The sequence below is a fragment of the Anguilla rostrata genome, chromosome 1 (genome assembly GCF_018555375.3).
Source record: "Anguilla rostrata isolate EN2019 chromosome 1, ASM1855537v3, whole genome shotgun sequence".
NCBI lineage: Eukaryota > Metazoa > Chordata > Actinopteri > Anguilliformes > Anguillidae > Anguilla > Anguilla rostrata.
The window spans coordinates 40930708-40949034 of NC_057933.1; the positions used below are offsets into that span (position 1 = coordinate 40930708).

Consider the following 18327-nt stretch of genomic DNA (forward strand, 5'->3'; position numbering starts at 1 on the left):
CTGTGGGTTATCGCGTTATAGCTGACATGAATAAAATTCTTGAGTTTGTACCTAAGAAAGGGCAGCATCCCACTGATTTTCTTAGAACATTTGTGATTGTGTACAATCGAAACATAGGTGGAGGGAACAGAGCACTACTAACAGGTGACGATCCAATGTTTTGGAGTTTGGTAATCAATAAATATAAAGATCGCGTCTCGCCTACTTGCCAACATTTATTGTTACAGTTGAATAGAGAACTGGGTGCACAGCCAGTCAGACAGCACATAGGCAGGGATATCCAAGACTGTTTAACTGTGTGGAATGAGTCGCAACTCAGTTCACTGAGCCCTAAACAGAGCTCTAGAAAAAGGGTTGCTGTGCTAGCATCTAATAAGGGCCAGGCCAAATTTCATTGTTTTAACTGTGGGAAGCCAGGCCACATTCAGAATGAGTGTAGAAGCCCCCGTGTGTGTGCCAATTGCAAGCGTGTTGGCCATTCCAAGCGACAGTGCTGGTCAAAAGGAGGAGGGATGGAAGGAAAAGGACCAAAACAGCTGCGTGCACAGCAGCCTCAGACAGAACAGCCCCAGATTGAAGGCACTCTTACATACACACACCTATTGTCTATGATTAAGGCACATGCTGAGCAGAGCAGCCAGAAAGGCTCTGAGAATCCCTTTCACAGTCCAACCCCACATACAGAGTGACTTTCCAAATCGGGGATGCTTAAAAAAAAAAAATAATAAAAAAAAAAAAATATATATATATATATATATAATAATAAAAATTTAAAAGGGGGAGGCTGGAAAGCAAACTGAGAAGGTTCATAAGAAGTTATGAACAAACTTGGTGAAACAAATTTGAAATTGGTGATACAAAAGCGGGGTAGAGCAATACAGTATTTCCGATATCATTGGGACCAATGCAAATTATATAACAAAGCTGAACTTGATACAAATGTCAATGTTTAAATGATTAAAACTGCATAAGAATATACACTCACACTTGGTCTTTCTCTCCCCTACAGAATTAATCGTGATGAGGATGAGGCTCCTGGTATTCAGGAACAGGTTGGAGGTCAGCACTAAGTGGGATGTTTCTGTCATATTCATAAATGACACACAAATGTGTCAAGGACAATACACGCAGTTGCAGTTGGATTCACCAAATGGACATCAGACAGGTGGAAAGACAATGAAGCATTGACAACAGAGATCACATGGAATGTGTCAAGCAAATCTTCATATAGAGCACATATGATTGAGAGTGGAAGACAGTTTCCAAGAATACAAGAATTCATTGTGACAGTAAAAGCACGTAATTGGACACATTATGATAAGGCAATAACTAGTTGAGATGAGGGACAGGATAACCAGGGGAGATGGGCCATGGAGCATGGATCTACATATTACCCTGGTTGAACAATGATGCATCTAAATTTATACGGTTAAATAAAAATAAATAAATAAATAAATAATAATAATACATATATGTATGAAGTTACATTTGAGAATAGACAATGCCAACCTCTAAAGGAATGGGAAGACTCAAGCAGTTGGACTGAAGCAAATGTCCTCCACTGCACCCTATTCCTAGAGAAGGCATCATTTTTGGACCAGAAGGAAAAAGAAAAAAAAAGGGTTTATAATATGATGTAAATACGGTATTCATGCATGCTGTTTATGATTGAGCTAACATCATTGTCATGTTTGATCAGTATTGTTTAAGGTTTGAACTGGTAAGGGAATGGCTGAATCAAACATTCTTACAGATTACTACATTCATACATGTTATGCATGAAAGTCATGCAATAAATTGTATCTATTAACTCTAATGAACTGTCCCCAGAGAGGAATGTGCACCCTTTAGAGGAAGTGGAGAGGGTGGTGGACCAGTGTCACTGGTGTATTCTGAGTCACCCCACAGGACTTCCACATGGTAATATAAGGTGTTAATCACCCCCCTGGTTTCTGGTTTACACCAGCATACACTGTTCAGATGGGGAACATTCGTTTACCTACTACTGATGCCAGTGAGTCCAACAGCTTGGCCACGTGGGATGATGCCTACCTGGTTCCTTAGTCAAATGTGTTTGCAGGTATTCATGCTCAGGTGAAGAAAGCTCTAATGGAGAGTGATTCAACACTACTCAAAACAAAAATGGAGGTGAGCTTGGCCCAGGCAGAGGCCACAGTCCTGAAGCGACAAGGATGCTCTGATGAGAACACATTTTTGGAACCGGATATTCCTGGCTATTGTAGGTCTAATAGTAATTTGTATCCTCAATGGTCAAACACAGTGTTATTGCTGGCGCAAACAGAAAAAAAACAGTTGGAGAAAGTCATTGATAGAAATGAAACTGTGGGATGGCTCAGAAATAACCCCTGAATAATTTGTGTGCTTTTGTTTTAATTTTTATGTTTTATTTTTGCTTCATATTCTTTTCTATACATATACCTTCGATTATAGAAGACTTTCTTATAAAAAATAAAAAAAAAGTAGGGAATGTTGGAAAACATGGGAGCCACAGTTCTACCCTTCTGAGGTGTCTCACATTGTAGTGGGACAGCTGCAGATAGGATTGATTGTTTACCACCACACTCAGTTAAATTGACCTTTTATCACACCCTTTGTGCTACATCCTCTCCCTTTGGTATGCAGTATCCTCTACCCCCTACTTCAGTCCAACTTCCCCACACCTTGTTTCTTCCCCCCCCCAATGTCTGATTACCTCGCCCCCCCCCCCTTCCCCATGATGTGTTTAAAGATAACCATTTGGCCCTTTGTTTCCTTGAAGGAACAGGGTATAAGTATTCACTGTCTCCGTCATTTGTCGGTTCTGTGTTTATCTGTACTTGGGTAACAGACCCACTAGTTCCTTTGCTACATTAAACAACCTATTTTGAAACGAAGACGTGCCTGCATTTATTTTTCTACTTACAAAAGTACGGCGGAACAAATCGAACTCTTAAAAATTCCACACACTTGAGTACAATTTTATTTTTCTTATTGATGGACTAACTGTATAGGCCTGCAGTGGTAAGTGATTTATAAAAACTCAAGATCATTGGCAATATTTCCCTTCAATTTTATACACATGCCCAGTTATGTGCTTGCAGTCAAGGGGTTAATATCAGACTGATGCACCACTGTTTTGTGGTCCATTTTTATTAGACATTTTCCCCACCACTTCCTCTCATCTTTGGTGATCATTATTATTACAATGATACAGTACATGCACATCTTTTATATCATATCCCAATTATGAACTAACTACAATACAACATGCAACTGCATACAGGGTTGCCTGCTGAACAAAGGTATCACCTTGAATATCCATCCATCCATCCATTATCTATACCCGCTTATCCTGAGCAGGGTCGCGGGGGGTGCTGGAGCTTATCCCAGCGTGCATTGGGCGAGAGGCAGGAATACACCCTGGACAGGCCGCCAATCTATCGCAGGGCACACCTTGAATAACCACCTGTAAAATAATGAATTATAGCATGAAACCATAGAACACAACTTCACACTACTGGTAAATTTTTTAAAGTCAACAAAGTATTTTTGTGGTAGTTTTCCACCCAGTTTGACACAGTGACAGCATAGCAGTGGGAAGTAGCCCTAATAAGTAGGACCCTCTCTTGTTGCTCAAAGTGGAATAAAGTAACTGTATATCTAATGTCACTCTCTACTCTCAAAAGGATAACAAGAACCACAGAACACAACTTCATATTGTGGATAAATAATAACAAAATTCAATATTTCCTAATATTTCTTGTTATGTTTTAAGACTCTAAAATCCATGCAGATACATGTCTGATTATAGTGGCTTCACAACCCTTTATGCACTTTATTTTTTGTACAGGTAACCACTGAGCTAATTGTGTGCCTGAGATTACAGAAATGATTTAGCATGATGCAATATTCATAGTCCACATGCCAACATACACAGTTGGCATGTGGACTATAGCACAATAGCATCATCTTTTATAGGGAGGAGTGGGCAGTGATAGCTGTCACCAGCAGGTGTTATTTATTAAATAGGAAGCAATGTATTGGCTTATTTCAGAATGTAGCAGATGGAAGAGTTACTTTATTACATTACCTATGGGTTTAATGATTAGACCAGCCTGTGAGAGCTCTGAAAGGTACAGTAATCATTGTACCCTACACTATGATATGACTGACCAGAAACAACACAGCACTGTACTGCTCTCCTCCTGCCCAGAGAACCTGTATTAAGGTGAGATCACTGCAACTCAACCAGCAACTGCACATGGGTGTATCCCTTCTGGGCAGTATGGCTTCCACTGCAGAAATGAACAGACCACTGACTTGGTGTTGCCTAAGTCTATGCTTATAGTGATATTAAATCATCACATGTCCCACCCACCTGCAGAGATTCCCCTGCTGTTTCCATTATTAAACCATTGAGGCCTGTCTCTTGCTCTCCTCTCTCCCTAAGAGTGTGTCCCTTCCGAGTCCAAGTGTTCCTCTCCACAAGTCCAAGTGTTTCTCTTCACTAGTCCACGGGTTCTTCTCCACACTTCCAAGTGTTCCTATTCACAAGTCCAAGTGTCCCTCTTCACAATTCCGAGTGTTCCTTTTCACAAGTCCAAGTGTTCCTCTTCACCAGCCCAACTGCTTGTCTCCACGCGTCTGACTGCTCTTTATCATGAGCCTGACCGTTCACTTCCATGGGTTTCTTTACTCATGACTGACAGTTGTCATGAAACAAAATGACAAGACAGAAGTGTTGTCCCAGTTGGAGGCCCACTGGCTGCTGTCGTCAACGGAGCACTATCATGCAAAATGCTGAAATCACAGCTGCTGTGTGCAGTGATCTTTCCCAAGCTGTACAGACCACATTGTACAGAAGTCAAAGCTGCTGTGTAGCCAGTCCCTCAGCAGTATGTGTGCACTTAGTGTTCAGTCAGTGGCAGGCCGAGCTGTATTTCTGGTTGAGCTGCAATATATGTGCTGAATTAGAGGATATTCTGCAGTTTCATAGAGTATCTCTTACTGCTCTTTAATGGGGTATATGTACCCACTGGAAAAGCATAGTGCAAATTGTAGGTGTCAATATTAACCAGATTCTTTCATATTAATAAAATCTAAAAAAAAAAAAAACTATTAGCTTCAGTTTCATATGATATGTTATTATGTGCAGTTTGAAACAATTCTATCTTCCCTCCAGCAAATTGATCTCCAATCCTGCAGTATATACAACCACTGGGAAATTACTACATTGTGTTACATGGAAAGAGAAAGGCATGAGAAAGCATATCAGAGGCAATCTAGGATCACTCCCAGGAGAAGGAGACTGTCACTGAAACTTATTTAAGTCTGATGTCCTGGTGGGACTCTTATCAACACAATCATAAACGGTTTGGGTCCTGGATTTCTCTCAACTTCCATAGATAAGCAGGGAAACACAAGGCCTGTTAACAGTGTGTGCTTGGTCACACTTTACTGTGCGTATCCTATCCAAGCAGCCCAGGTTGTACTTCCCTGAACTGTGCTCAACCACTCGGAGTTAAGTTTTGCAATGGCCCAAGTTTGGCTAACCAGTAGGAGTTTTGTAATTTGCCGGTCTCAGATTAACCAGTCGGAGTTTGTATTTTGTAATTTACTGGTCTTAGGTTAACCAGTAGGAGTTTATGTTTTGTAATTTGCTGGTTCAGGTTTCCCAGTAGGAGTTTATGTTTTGTAATTTGCCGGTCTCAGGTTAACCAGTAGGAGTTTGTGTTTTGTAATTTGCTGGTCTCAGGTTAACCAGTAGGAGTTTGTGTTTTGTAATTTGCTGGTCTCAGGTTAACCAGTAGGAGTTTGTGTTTTGTAATTTGCTGGTCTCAGGTTAACCAGTAGGAGTTTGTGTTTTGTAATTTGCTGGTCTCAGGTTAACCAGTAGGAGTTTGTGTTTTGTAATGTGCTGGTCTCAGGTTAACCAGTAGGAGTTTGTGTTTTGTAATTTGCTGGTCTCAGGTTAACCAGTAGGAGTTTGTGTTCTGTAATTCTGTGAACGCTGAACCCCAGATTCCTGTCCTAGTTGTGGGCATCATGTTGACTCCTCAGTGGAAATTAACTCAGGGTTATGTTCTCCTCTCTCCAGTAAATTCAGATGTGCTTAAATACTACAGAGGTGTAACTGAGTAGGAATATATCAGGGTAATTACATACTGCTCTCCAGGCCATACCCTCAGTAAAATTAAATATGCACAAGCACAGGCTACTCAAAGGCATCAGCACTTAGACTGTAACATCATCACACTGAGTCAGGCATCAATGTGACATCATTAATGTAAGTCACATGTCAGAATGCAGTTTATGAAGCTGCTATTGAAGTGGCTCAGCATAAGCTCTTTAAAAATGCCCTCATTTGAAAAGCTTCACAGTCCACTTATTAGTTCTAGTGAAGACTCAGTATAGTTCTACATAATACTGTTGCACACATGTTGCATGTAATAGGCAGTAGACAGTAACAGTGACCTAATTCTCATTCTCTCTGTAATGGCTTATGTGGGTGTGAATTGACTTGCCTAGTAGAAAATCAGAATGAGAACTCATTGTATCCTGTGAAGGAGGATTCAACCTCTGTGACTATAGCAGTTGAAGTGGAGATTGAAAGGCACTATTAGGAAATAGAGTCACTTCCATTGAAACCGCACAATTGCTCTATCTAAGCCTCCACTAGTGAACTGTTTTGTATGTGGTGCATAGTGACAAACAATCAACTTCTACACAAGATACAATTATTTACTCCTCTTTTTACAGCACAATTTAACCAACAGTGATCACCAAATCAGCTCATAGGTGCCTTATATATATCAGAGTCAACGTATACAGAAATATAAGTGCAGCAGCTTGTTTACGAAATTGACTATGATGAAGAGAATTAACATTTATTAACATTTATTAATGTAAATAAAAGCCAAATATGGCATTTGGTGTGAAAATATTGCATTTGTTATCCATTTAGCATCCGCAAATCCTTAATGGTATCTCACTGTGTCGTGACTCTTCTCTAAATCATGCACTGTATTACAGCACACATAAGCATTTTGTATCCATATGTTGTAGACTACTCAATCAGTTCAGTGGTCTATTGAATATAGCCAGGGGCTGGTACATACTCACATCTCTGGAGCCTAATACAGATACAGTATCCTACAATTAAAATGAAAAACGTTTAGTCTCCTGTAGAGCAAACATGATAATGTGCCTTAAGCATAGTTATGTATGAGCGGTGTTCCTTTATTTTTTTTAAGTAGCAGTATATTGTATACAAAGACCCTAATTGACAACTAATCTTGGTAGTGTTATTATGGAAGAGAATGCTGTTGATGGACACATTTATAATGATGTGATGCAGTCTTCAGTAATGTTTCAATTGAATTTCCCTGATTTTCCCTATGGTTATGTTTAGTCGGGTACAAAGATATGTTTTAAGATCCTGTGTTTACAGAGTGCTGGGGACATCTGTTCCCTTTTGGACAGATCAGGATACTGGGGGATGATGTCTAGCCTGAGTATTTTGTCTAGTCATAGATTTTTGTTTTTGTTGTTGTTATTTTGTTGTTCTTTTAGACTTGGGGGGTCAGAAAGATTCATGTTTTTGTGTTTGCTTCCCTTATTTTGGTTGTTATTTTCTTATCCTCTTCCTCATAAATTAAGTTATGCTGCAGTTATTGTGTCTTTCTCTACAATTTCTACAATGAATGAACCAAGTATGTGAGCCTTTCAACGGAGTGGTGAGAATGGAAATAGTAAGCCTGAATTATCATCAGTTTTGCCTGCATATTCCAGAGCAGTGGGAAAAGGGAGAGGAGATTAGATTGTGGGATTCGTTGTGCTTCTATCCACTCAGACTGTGTGGCCTGCTCCTGCGTGTTCCACTTGGCTTGCTTTTCACTGCAATCAGCTAGGCAACAAAAGCAGCTCTGCCAATGCCCTAGGACAGTGACCCCACTCTACCCCTGGTCTCAACACCCTACCCCTGGTCTCCCCGCCAACTGCTCTTCAAAGCCTGGCCCACCTCCCTGAGAATGCTACAGCAGTGAACCCCTTTAAAATCAGCTTTGTAATAGACCCTACACATGCTCACACAGGCACACACGCACACGCATGCACACACACGCACACAAACACTCACACACACATGAACACACATGCACACAAACACTCACACACACATGCACACTCAGACACACATACTGTACACACATGCATACATACACACACATGCACACACGGGCACACACACACACGCACACACATGCCAACACGGGCACACATGCACACAAACACTCACACACACATGCACACTCAGACACACATACTGTACACACATGCATACATGCACACACGGACACACACGGGCACACACACATACACACACACACATGAACACACGTGCACACACACACACACACACACATGCACACACACAGGTCTGAAATGTGATTACTCCAGGCCAAGGTCAGAGCCGTCCAGCTGTCACAGAGAGCACTCAGCTAATGGAGCTCTGCCTGAAGGGTGAACCTCTCACAGTGAAGTCAGGAAGGAGCATCAGTAGGAGGGAGGAGGATGACTAAAGCACGTTAAAGCAGAACTCCCACTCCCCATGCCTGAATTGTTTCTTCTCACTGTCTGACATGGTTACCCTCGTTTCTCCCCAATTGTCGTGTTGATTTACTTCACTGCAAAAACCAGTCTCCCAGCGAAGAGCCTGTTTCTGCCTGCAAATCTGCCAGTGCTGTTGGTGTGGGTTTGCACTTTTCTCCACAGCGCTGGCTGCCATGTTCCCCAGGCCTCACACTGCTTCCTGTGCGGGTACGCTGCATCATGAAGGCTTGATTATGGCTCTGAGAATTAAAAGCAATGTTAAGCTGCAAAAAAGAGCAGGAATGACAGTCCTCCCTTTGTGGTGCAATCTCTGTGTGGGGTGCAGATTTGTCAGCCCCTGCTCTGCTTACAAACTGACAACAGGGTGACCCAAGAAGGAGCTCATCCCTTGTTTACATGCTTAGGACAGCTTTGTTCACCTTTACTCTGCCTTACTCTAGTTTTATTTTAATTAATTTCTGCTGTCTATGAACCATGTAGCCCCACTCTAGGGGTAAAGAGCTCTGTAGAGCAGGGGTCTACAACCTTGAGCTGGAGGGTTTGGTTATTGTTTTCACCTTAAATTTGTGTGCTGATTCAGGCCTATGACACCAGTTGGGTTAACTGTAATTAACAACAAAAACCAACCAACCCTGTAGGTCTCCAGGATCCCTGTTGTTGAAGGAAAAAGCTCTGTGCTATTGCCCTCAGGGTTCAGATAGAAAGGGCCTGTGCTTTGCCCCAGTCAGATAGAGGCCTTCCCTCATAGGCAAGGTTCATCGAAGCACAAGCCATCTATGCTTAGTCTAACTTTGACTGCAATATTGCAGTTTGCAGTTCCTAAACACATTAGCAAGTTCAGCAATCACTAAAACCAAAGAAAAAGAAAAATGCTTGCATTTGCTTGTAAGTCATTCAAGATTGATACAGTCCAATGTCTTTTTGTGTCTTGTGTACAGACAAAAATCTGTTACACAACCTAGCCAGACAGGAACACAGCCCAAACAGACAGGAACTCAACCCAACCAGACAGGAAGAATAATAACAATCCTGGATTATATGGGTAGTGTTGACCCCATTCTCTCACCCTCCCAATTAGAAAACAGTAGGAATCAGTACTCCTTTTGCTGGGTGACTGGTGAGGGGTGAACTTATGGAAACACAAGCATTGTATGTAATTAGACTTAGGGATTGAGCCATCATTCCTTCATTTTACTCCAAGCTATTTTTCCTGTATAAACATGTCAGTTCATTTATTCAGTTTGTGTGTATAGGTTTCTCATTCCCCATAGTTAGCCAATGACAAGCTACACTAAATAGTTTTTGTCTTGAATCCAGCACACAATGGCTAATTTTAAATGACATACATGTATATAGAGCTTGTCAAAACATGCTCTATATATGCTTAGTTGACAATACCCACATCAAAAAAAGTAGAAAGGTTTTTATCTTCCAAATGTTTCACTTTAGAGTGTTTTGTAACATTGTGTTTATTTATTTATGAATTTGACATGAAAAGGGCTTGTTCATTTTTTAAAAAGTGTCCATTGAAGCGTATGAAGAGGACTGACAGAGACTGCTGGGTGTGAGCAAGGAGTGGGTGTGGCCCTCTCAAAACACCCATCTGTCATTAAAGTCCCTCAACAATTCACTGCTGCCTTGTTTGCCAGTTTGGTTAAGATCTTAGAGCACTGGCAGTCTCTCTCATTCTCTTTGAAGCTGATTTATTCATGTTCATTTTGAGAGTGGTCGTCTTCAGCCGACTGCCAAGAATTCTCTTTAAAAATTTACACCACTCTCCAGATTAACAAAATAATGTAAGTTGCTGGGTGCATTTGAACTGCATGTGACTTCAAAGGCAGTAAAATGTCAGAGTGCCATTGCAGTGTTTACTAAAAGGCCTGCTTTGAGATGTGTCTATTAATAGCACAGGGCTTTTTCCCATCCCTTTCCCTTTAATGTGTAATGTACAGAGATATACTTGGAACGTTCTAGCATATCTTATATCTATTCCTAATGACTTAGGCAGGCAGTTGGCATGTTTATAAAGAATATTTGTGTGCACTCTCAGCCTTGTATAGTCCAGGAAATATATGGAGCACATCTAAGTTTTAAAAGTGTAGGATGAAAGACAATTCAAACTCAATATAACTGAAATGTAACAAAAATAATTTTAAAAAACTTTACCAAAAAGACTTTATTGATACATTTCATTTGCCTTGTCTTAATGAAAAAGCACAATAATTACTGTATTTCTGGTCACACAGATGCCAACAGGGCCATGTGTTATTGAGCAGTAATTGCTAGATTACTGGCTAACTCTCTGCTATTTTGCATCCATCCAATGTGACCATGCCCATTTCTTTGCACAACAGGATAATTACCCCTGGCTCCTCAATTCAGTTTAAATGAATTTTGAATTAAAGTGCATTTGTGGATGACCGGCTCTTTTATTGCCAACAGAGAGATATTTTAAATCACGTGGCACACGCTTGGTCGCTTTAATGCTTTTTGTGTAATTATTCTTGGAAATGACATCTGGAGAAGGTTAGGATCTTTGTGCAGTGCTTAATATTTTTATTAAGATAAGAGCTAGAATACCAGACTTACTAAGTGCACGTTTGTACATTACATTTGTGTATTTCAGTTTTTTTTAAGCAATCAGCACCATGTTATGCAAATTAATGGGTTGTTGATGGGAGCTAAGCAGATTTTGTCCGTTTACTGCCAATGGTTGCATCAGCAATTTGGGTTACTTTTGTGATGCCTGCATGCTGCAGTGAAACTCAGTTTCATTAAAGTCTTCACTGCAGTCAGAGTTTGTCCTCCAGCCATAACTGAAGTCAGAACCTTGTACACTGGCAGGTCATTGAACTTGTTCTGCTTGATGCTCAATCATAAGCATGTGGTGAAATGGCGACCAAGACATCTCATGTGACAAATAGACCTGGACTGTCATACATACAGACGTGGGTTATTAGTCACCCACCCATTCTTACTTCCTAGGAAATTTACAGAAACGTGAGAAGAGACAGTAAAGATGCAGTGGTCTTTATGCTGAGGCAGAGGGTGAAGAGGCAGATTTTCTGCACGAGTCAGAGTTCAACACACTGAGGTAGAGTTCCACACACTGAGGTAGAGTTTTATACACTGAGGCAGAGTTCCACACACTGTGACAGAATTACACACACTGAGGTAGAGTTCCACACACTGAGGTAGCGTTCCATGCACTGAGGTAGAGTTTTATACACTGAGGCAGAGTTCCACACACTGAGGTAGAGTTTTACAAATTGGGGTAGAGTTTTAAACACTGAGGCAGACTTCCACACACTGAGACAGCGTTCCACACACTGAGACAAGTTTATACACACTGCAGTACTGCAATACAGGTAGCCAGAGCAGGTGTTCGTGTAAGCTAATGTGAAGGATATATTTGAGCCTTAAATTTCTTCCCAAAGTTGACCAATGCATTAGCAGATGCATTTATTCATTAACAGTGCTATAAGAATTTTAAGTTGCCTTTAGATGTCAGAAGCCTCCTTCAAGTGTTCAGTTCCTCTGTAACTGAAATTGGCAGCCACTCGAAGTCAACAGTGTTTTGCTGTATACTTATACTCTTGGATTTGGACCATCCACGTCCAGCACAAACAACATTTTTTGGAGGGAAAGCATGTGAGGGATGCTATTACAAGTAGCCAGCTTGTTTTCTTGGCTAGCTTGCTAGCAACAGGCCCAGGTTGTTTTTTTATGACTCAAAAGATGAAATAGTTGCAGTTTGTTGATTTGTGTGACTAGAACTAGATGCCTGCTGCTTTGAAAGCACAAAAGTTGCAATGCCAGTGTACATTAGGATATAAAACTGACACTTTCCCTCCCTTTCCATACATAACTTCCATTTTCTATCTTAATACAGGTACAGATATAGATATTTTTTGTGCTAAGATAGCTCAAAATATGCACACCACTAATGCAGGACATACTGTTAATGGGATAAGTTTCTAAAAACAGTTCAAAACCATGGCAGGGGTGACTGAGATCTGCTCTCTTTTCCAGCCTCTCCTCTCTCACCTTACTGATTCCAGATTAGTCCAGGAACTGGGCCTGACTGCGCTCTATGGGAGGCACTGAGCAGTTGATGTGGGTAACCAAACAGCATCACTGGGAACCAGCGGTTTTTGACAATGCCCGTGTGGTTTCACATAGGGCATAGTTTTTAAACTGGTTCACATGGGCTTCCTGTGTCATTCACCACAGAGGTTTTGTGCCATTCCACTGATAGGATGAAAGGTTAGTTGATGCCAGGAAAGGTGTCTACATTTAAGAAGCCATTCTAATCTGTACAGATCATGAGATAAGAACAGATTCTCTAAAATAATGAGGTTCAAAGTAAACCAGAGTGGTTTCCTGTTCTTCTTTCAACTTCCTGTTAGCTTTCTCCCCATTTAGGGTCTGTAAGAGAACACCCTTCACATGGCCACAACTCTTCCGTTCAGTGTCAGTTTAATGCCTCCAGTCAAATGGCACCCAAACGGTAAGGCAGGCTCTCTTTCTGTTTCTTCAGAGCATCCAGATTAGGCCAAGCAGGTTCACAGGAAAGATTTGTACTAGTCTCTTTGATAAAAACAATCGTGGCACATTTCTGTTCAGTCTTTGCTCCCCGAATCAAGTCTTTTGATTTCAGAAAATTTCCACAGCTGTAAATTTTTGTGTCACTGTATTGTGGTTTTATTTGCAACATTGTATGTTTAACATGCAATATTTATTACATTATCCTAACTGTGTGATAATAGCCTTTGGAAACAAATGAAAATGTTCTTCACCCCAGAACTGTGAACAAGGCTAACAAGCTCTAGTAGATGCAAAACCTAGCTTTGTACAGAACTGCTGTGGTTTTAGAATTGTCTGAGCACTAACACTGAAGAGGAAAGGTGGCAATTATAAAGCACTTGTTTATTTTCTGAGACTACAGTCTCCTGGAAATATAGTTTCAGTCAAAGGAGTTCTAATGTAGGTACCTGTACAGTGAGATACTGATAATATGAGGTAATTGGCTCTACTAATGCCCTTTTATCTATTTATCGCCAAGGTCTGAAACAGGGCTTGAGAAATGTGTTTTGTCCTGTGTCGGTAGCCTCATATTTATACCCCAAAGCCGAAGGGAAATTGATAGTTTTCATGGTGTTTGCTTTGCCTGTATGCACTATTATCAGTTGTGTTTTTGCAGTTTCTGTTCTCTGTTTCACAATCAGGGCTCCAGTCCCCATTCTGCACCAAGGCATTCCTCTCTTCTTTCCAGCTCTCAGTGTACAGCAACTTTGGTCCATTGCATTGTTCAGTATTGCAGGCTAGCTTTTCACAATATACCGTTTGCTCTGAATATACATGGCCAAAAGTAGGTGGACACCTGGCATCCAACATCTCTGCCAAAAGTATGATATGAGGCATTGATATGGAGTTGGTCCACCCTTCGTTGCTATAACAGTCTCCACTCTTCTGGGAAGGCGTTATACTAGATGTAGGAGCATTGCTGCAGGGATTTGTTTCTATTCAGCCAGAAGAGCATTAGTGAGGTTGGGCATTGGAACTAAGAGGCCTAGCCCAAACCATGAAAAACAGCCCTCGACCAAGGGGTGTCCTGATACATTTGCTCATATAGTGTGCTTTTTCTGTGGATTTGCTTTCATGCACTGGCTGCCCTTACTACAGAATACATTTGCAAATCCACCTTCTCTGGACTGGGCTAGCACTCCAGTTTTTGTTTATCTTCATATGGATGTGAAATTTATTGCTGTGTAAAAGTGCTTCTAGAAAAGCAGTTTTCTGTTGACTGCATAAACATAACAGATATCAATGAAATCTCTGTTTTAAAATAATTTGTTTTTTTAACACAATGTACTGTATATATGCAGCCCTGTATAAATATACAATGTGAACACTGGCAGGCGTGTTTAATTAAAAGCATCTGTGGTGAATGCGGAGAGGTCGAACCAGATACTGGTGTGGGAGGTTCACATTGAACTGGGCCTGTAGTTGGTGTGGAGCAACGTTACTAGTGATTGAGGGGTGGAAAATTGCAAGGCGCCATAAATTCTAGGTCTAAAGTCTTAGTGTAGATCAGTAATTATACAGAGATGGGGATGGGCTTTTTGGTTTCTGAGTCTCCCCTCTAATCATGCAAGAGCAGGCTACACACCCCTGGGGAGGCGCTGCTTCGCACACCCATGGGTCGCCCTAGGAAAGTCCCGAAACGCAGTGTGCACAGTAGCCACAGAACTTTCAGCCCACTCCTACCCCCCCCCCCCCTTATGGGGGTCATGCACTGTGACAGCATTCAAAATCTAGCACAGTCAGAAGGGAACTATGTTCTTCATGTTCTTGTTCTCTGAAGCTTGAGCATTCCTTAAACTAGCCCTTTGAGTTGATTTAGTGTGATTTAATATTGAAAGAAAACTGTCAGAAGCAATGGGTTAGCAGAAGAATAATACAAGCTATCAAGACATTGCTTGGAGGTAGATTGATTGCTGCAAAGCATTCCCATAGCTCCCACAATAAAATATAATCTGAGGCCGATGCAGCACCTCTCAAAATAAGAGTGGCTAGATGTTATTTGAAAGGAACGTTGAGAAATATGCATTTAAAAAAAACTAAAAATACATAAATACAATTTGAGCCATCACGGAGAGATCAGGAAGGTTTGCAGAAGCATCTGCCCCAGACATGGCACAGTGAGAGGAAGGAATGCTAGAGCAGCAGTGGCTGTTGCAGGAATCCCAGTGTTCAGCCTGTAATGAAAGAGAGCCAAGTAAATGAATGATTCCCAAAAAAATCTTTTGAACATTGGCAGTTGTGTAATCTCTTCTAAACTTAGTGATTGCTGAGTGCTATCTTTCTCATTCGGCCCTTTGCCACTTTCATCTGTGAACTGTGTTTGAGCCAAGCACTCACATAATATGTCTTTTTGCTCCGACTTAATCTCTTAATTTCTATTGGAGTTTAGCAGTTTAGCCATTTCACTGCTAAACTCCAATAGAAAAAGGTAATATCAGCTTGACCGCCCAACCACGCTTGGTAAATATGATTTTTACACGTACTCTATGTTTTTACTTTTTATTATATGTTGTATTTAATTGCCTTGGGAGTTTTTGATCTTGTGTTATTACTGTTTTCACTGCTGGACAACCAATTGCCTCTCTGGGGACAAATAAAGTTCTACTACCACTACTACTACTACTACTTAATCACTTATTTAGCAGAGGTGGCTACAATGCATGGTCTTTTTAAAATGTATACATTGTTTCCATCACTGTTGGTTGAACTATTGCTGTGTATTACTGCAAAATGACCAGGTGCCCAGTTAAGTCTGGGGAACATAAAACGCTGTACGTTTTGTATAAAATGTATAAAATCTTAGACAATATCTATATGTGTATATGTGTTTGTGTGACATTATCAGCAATTATTCTTATTGTCACCATAATAATGATGATAATTATTATTATTCAGAAAATAATTTTAGAAAATGAAACAGAGAAGCTAGAGCTAGACCAGAAATTTGGTGTTTAAATACAGTGTTCCCCTAGCTATGCCCTGACCCACACTGTGCATAACAAAGAATACAGGTATGATAATGTTTTTCAAGAAAAAATTGTAATGCAATAAAAATACATGTAAATCTTACATGTATCTTACACTGACCTCATCACAACAGTTAATCCAGAATAAAAATGAATGTATATCTCTTGGCATAAAATAATTTACAGATTTCTGCTACTATTAAAATCTACTTTCAAAACGAACAAACAAAACAATCTACTTGTAAAAACACAAAAACAGAATTACAGCTAGTAACTGATCAATGTTTGGCCAGTGTTGCATAGTCTAGGAGACTGGGTGAAAAAATGCCAAACCGTAATATGGATATGTCACTATGTTTAACACTTACACATATTATGCAGTCTAATAAACACAGCATGTTCAAAGAAAAGGCTAGCTGACTGAACAAAATCAATGTCAAATCTGACTGGTTGATCCCAAATGAACATTAAACCTGAATTTCCAATCAATGAGAACGTGTTATGGGATCTTGATGCGAGAAGTCAACAAGAACAAGCATGAACTAGGTAAGGTTAGTTTTTATTATGTACAGTACGTTGTAACCAGTTACTTTGGCTTGAGTTTCATTTGACTTTAATTGTCATCAATGACTTAGTATGCCCATAGTATGACTTACGGTGAACATGCATGTATATCAATATTCTCTGTTTCTCAGGAGTGCATAAGTCATAGTTATTCACAAATTTAAACCCAGCATGGATGTAGTTCCAAATGCTTGCAAGAATTTTTATGGAACCTTCTGCTCCAGAAAGTGAGATTTGAGAAAATACTGTAAGGATTGGCTGCCACTGAAACACATTTCATTTAATTGAATTATAAAGACATTTCTTCCACAGACCACATGCTATGGACATCTTCATCTCCTTTGTAGACAGAATTCTGTATTGCCACAATAGACCTAAGATTCTCATTTTTATATTCTCTATTCCCTTTTTTGTGTAAATATAAATGTTAGCCTATGTTTAATCTCAGCAGGGGCGGTTTTAGTGATTTGGAGGCCACAGGCAAAGACCAATGTGAGACCCTTCTCCATTTTGCTTAACGCAATCATAGCTAGTGAACAAAAACTATTTGGAGGCAGCTCTTTTCAGTTAACAAAGCCACAGAACTAAAGGACAGACCCAAATGAGAATTCTAACTGAAGAACTTCAAATGACCTTCTGTCAGTTAGAAGACAATATGGCAAGAAAAAGTATATAATTTTTAATTCTTCCAAGACAAAAGTATAGTACATCCTTTTTGATAAAGCATTTGAACATCCACTATTCTCTAGGGGTAAAAGTCCCGGTCTGAGCGGGTGTCTGGTTTATGGTGGGCTGCTGTTGTCTGTTGGTGTCACCTCTGACTTTCCGGCGTCGACACTTTCCTCCCACGCTGTAGCTGGTTCACCGCAACCAGCAGAGACAGTAACGCTAGAAGTTGTAGTAGGTGCAGTGGGTGCACAACAGGCTGATGCAGCAGTAAGGCTGCTAACGGTAGCTAGCTCAGCTTCTTCAACTAACGTTACACCTATTGTAACGTCAGCTAGAGTGAGAGCACCTATTGTCAACCAACTTCGTTTGACAGACAGGAAAGCGTAAACTGATTTGCAACTATATATGAAAAAATAGGCGAAATATCAGTAACAACCTGCACCTAGTTATGTTAAAAAAATGTCCTCGTTATCCTCCAGTGGTTATTTTTTTAAAGTAGGCTACTTTCGCGATTTTTTATGTGCCGGCAAATAACTCAGAGGTGGTCCAGCTCTAGCTTTTGGTTGCTCTCACTCTACTTGTTGCTCCTCCGTCGTGGAGTCTCTGGCTGTTTTATTAAAGAATTCCGTCAGTTTAGGCAAACTTTCCTTAAACTGGGCATCTTCCTTCTTCCTCTTTCTCTTCTCAAATCCACTTTGAAAACGCTCCATGGTAACAAAGATAGTGACTCTCTGCCTCTGATGAGAACTTGAATTTCTACGTCATTGATTAGGCGCAAATGCAGGAAGATCAAGGTGGAATAGTCCATTAAATGTGAAATGTGGGTGATAATAAATATTGGCAAATATAGATATTTAATTGGATAGGCCCACATTTACATGTAGATATATTTATTTTTATCAATTACAGATTATCATTCGTTTGGAGTGAC

General features: G+C 40.4%; 1 protein-coding gene across 7 annotated transcripts in view; it reads left to right on the forward strand.

Annotated features, from left to right (window-relative positions):
• evla (Enah/Vasp-like a) overlaps positions 1 to 18327 on the forward strand; it is a 79436-nt gene that overhangs the window by 27853 nt on the left and 33256 nt on the right. The window contains exon 1 of one of the 7 annotated variants that reach the window (XM_064337226.1): positions 12972 to 13120. The exons of the other annotated variants lie outside the window; for them this stretch is intronic. Coding sequence (XP_064193296.1) covers positions 13107 to 13120 — 14 coding nt within the window. The 5' untranslated portion in view covers positions 12972 to 13106. Of the gene's footprint in view, positions 1 to 12971; positions 13121 to 18327 lie in introns of those variants that run through there. 7 annotated transcript variants of the gene reach the window in all.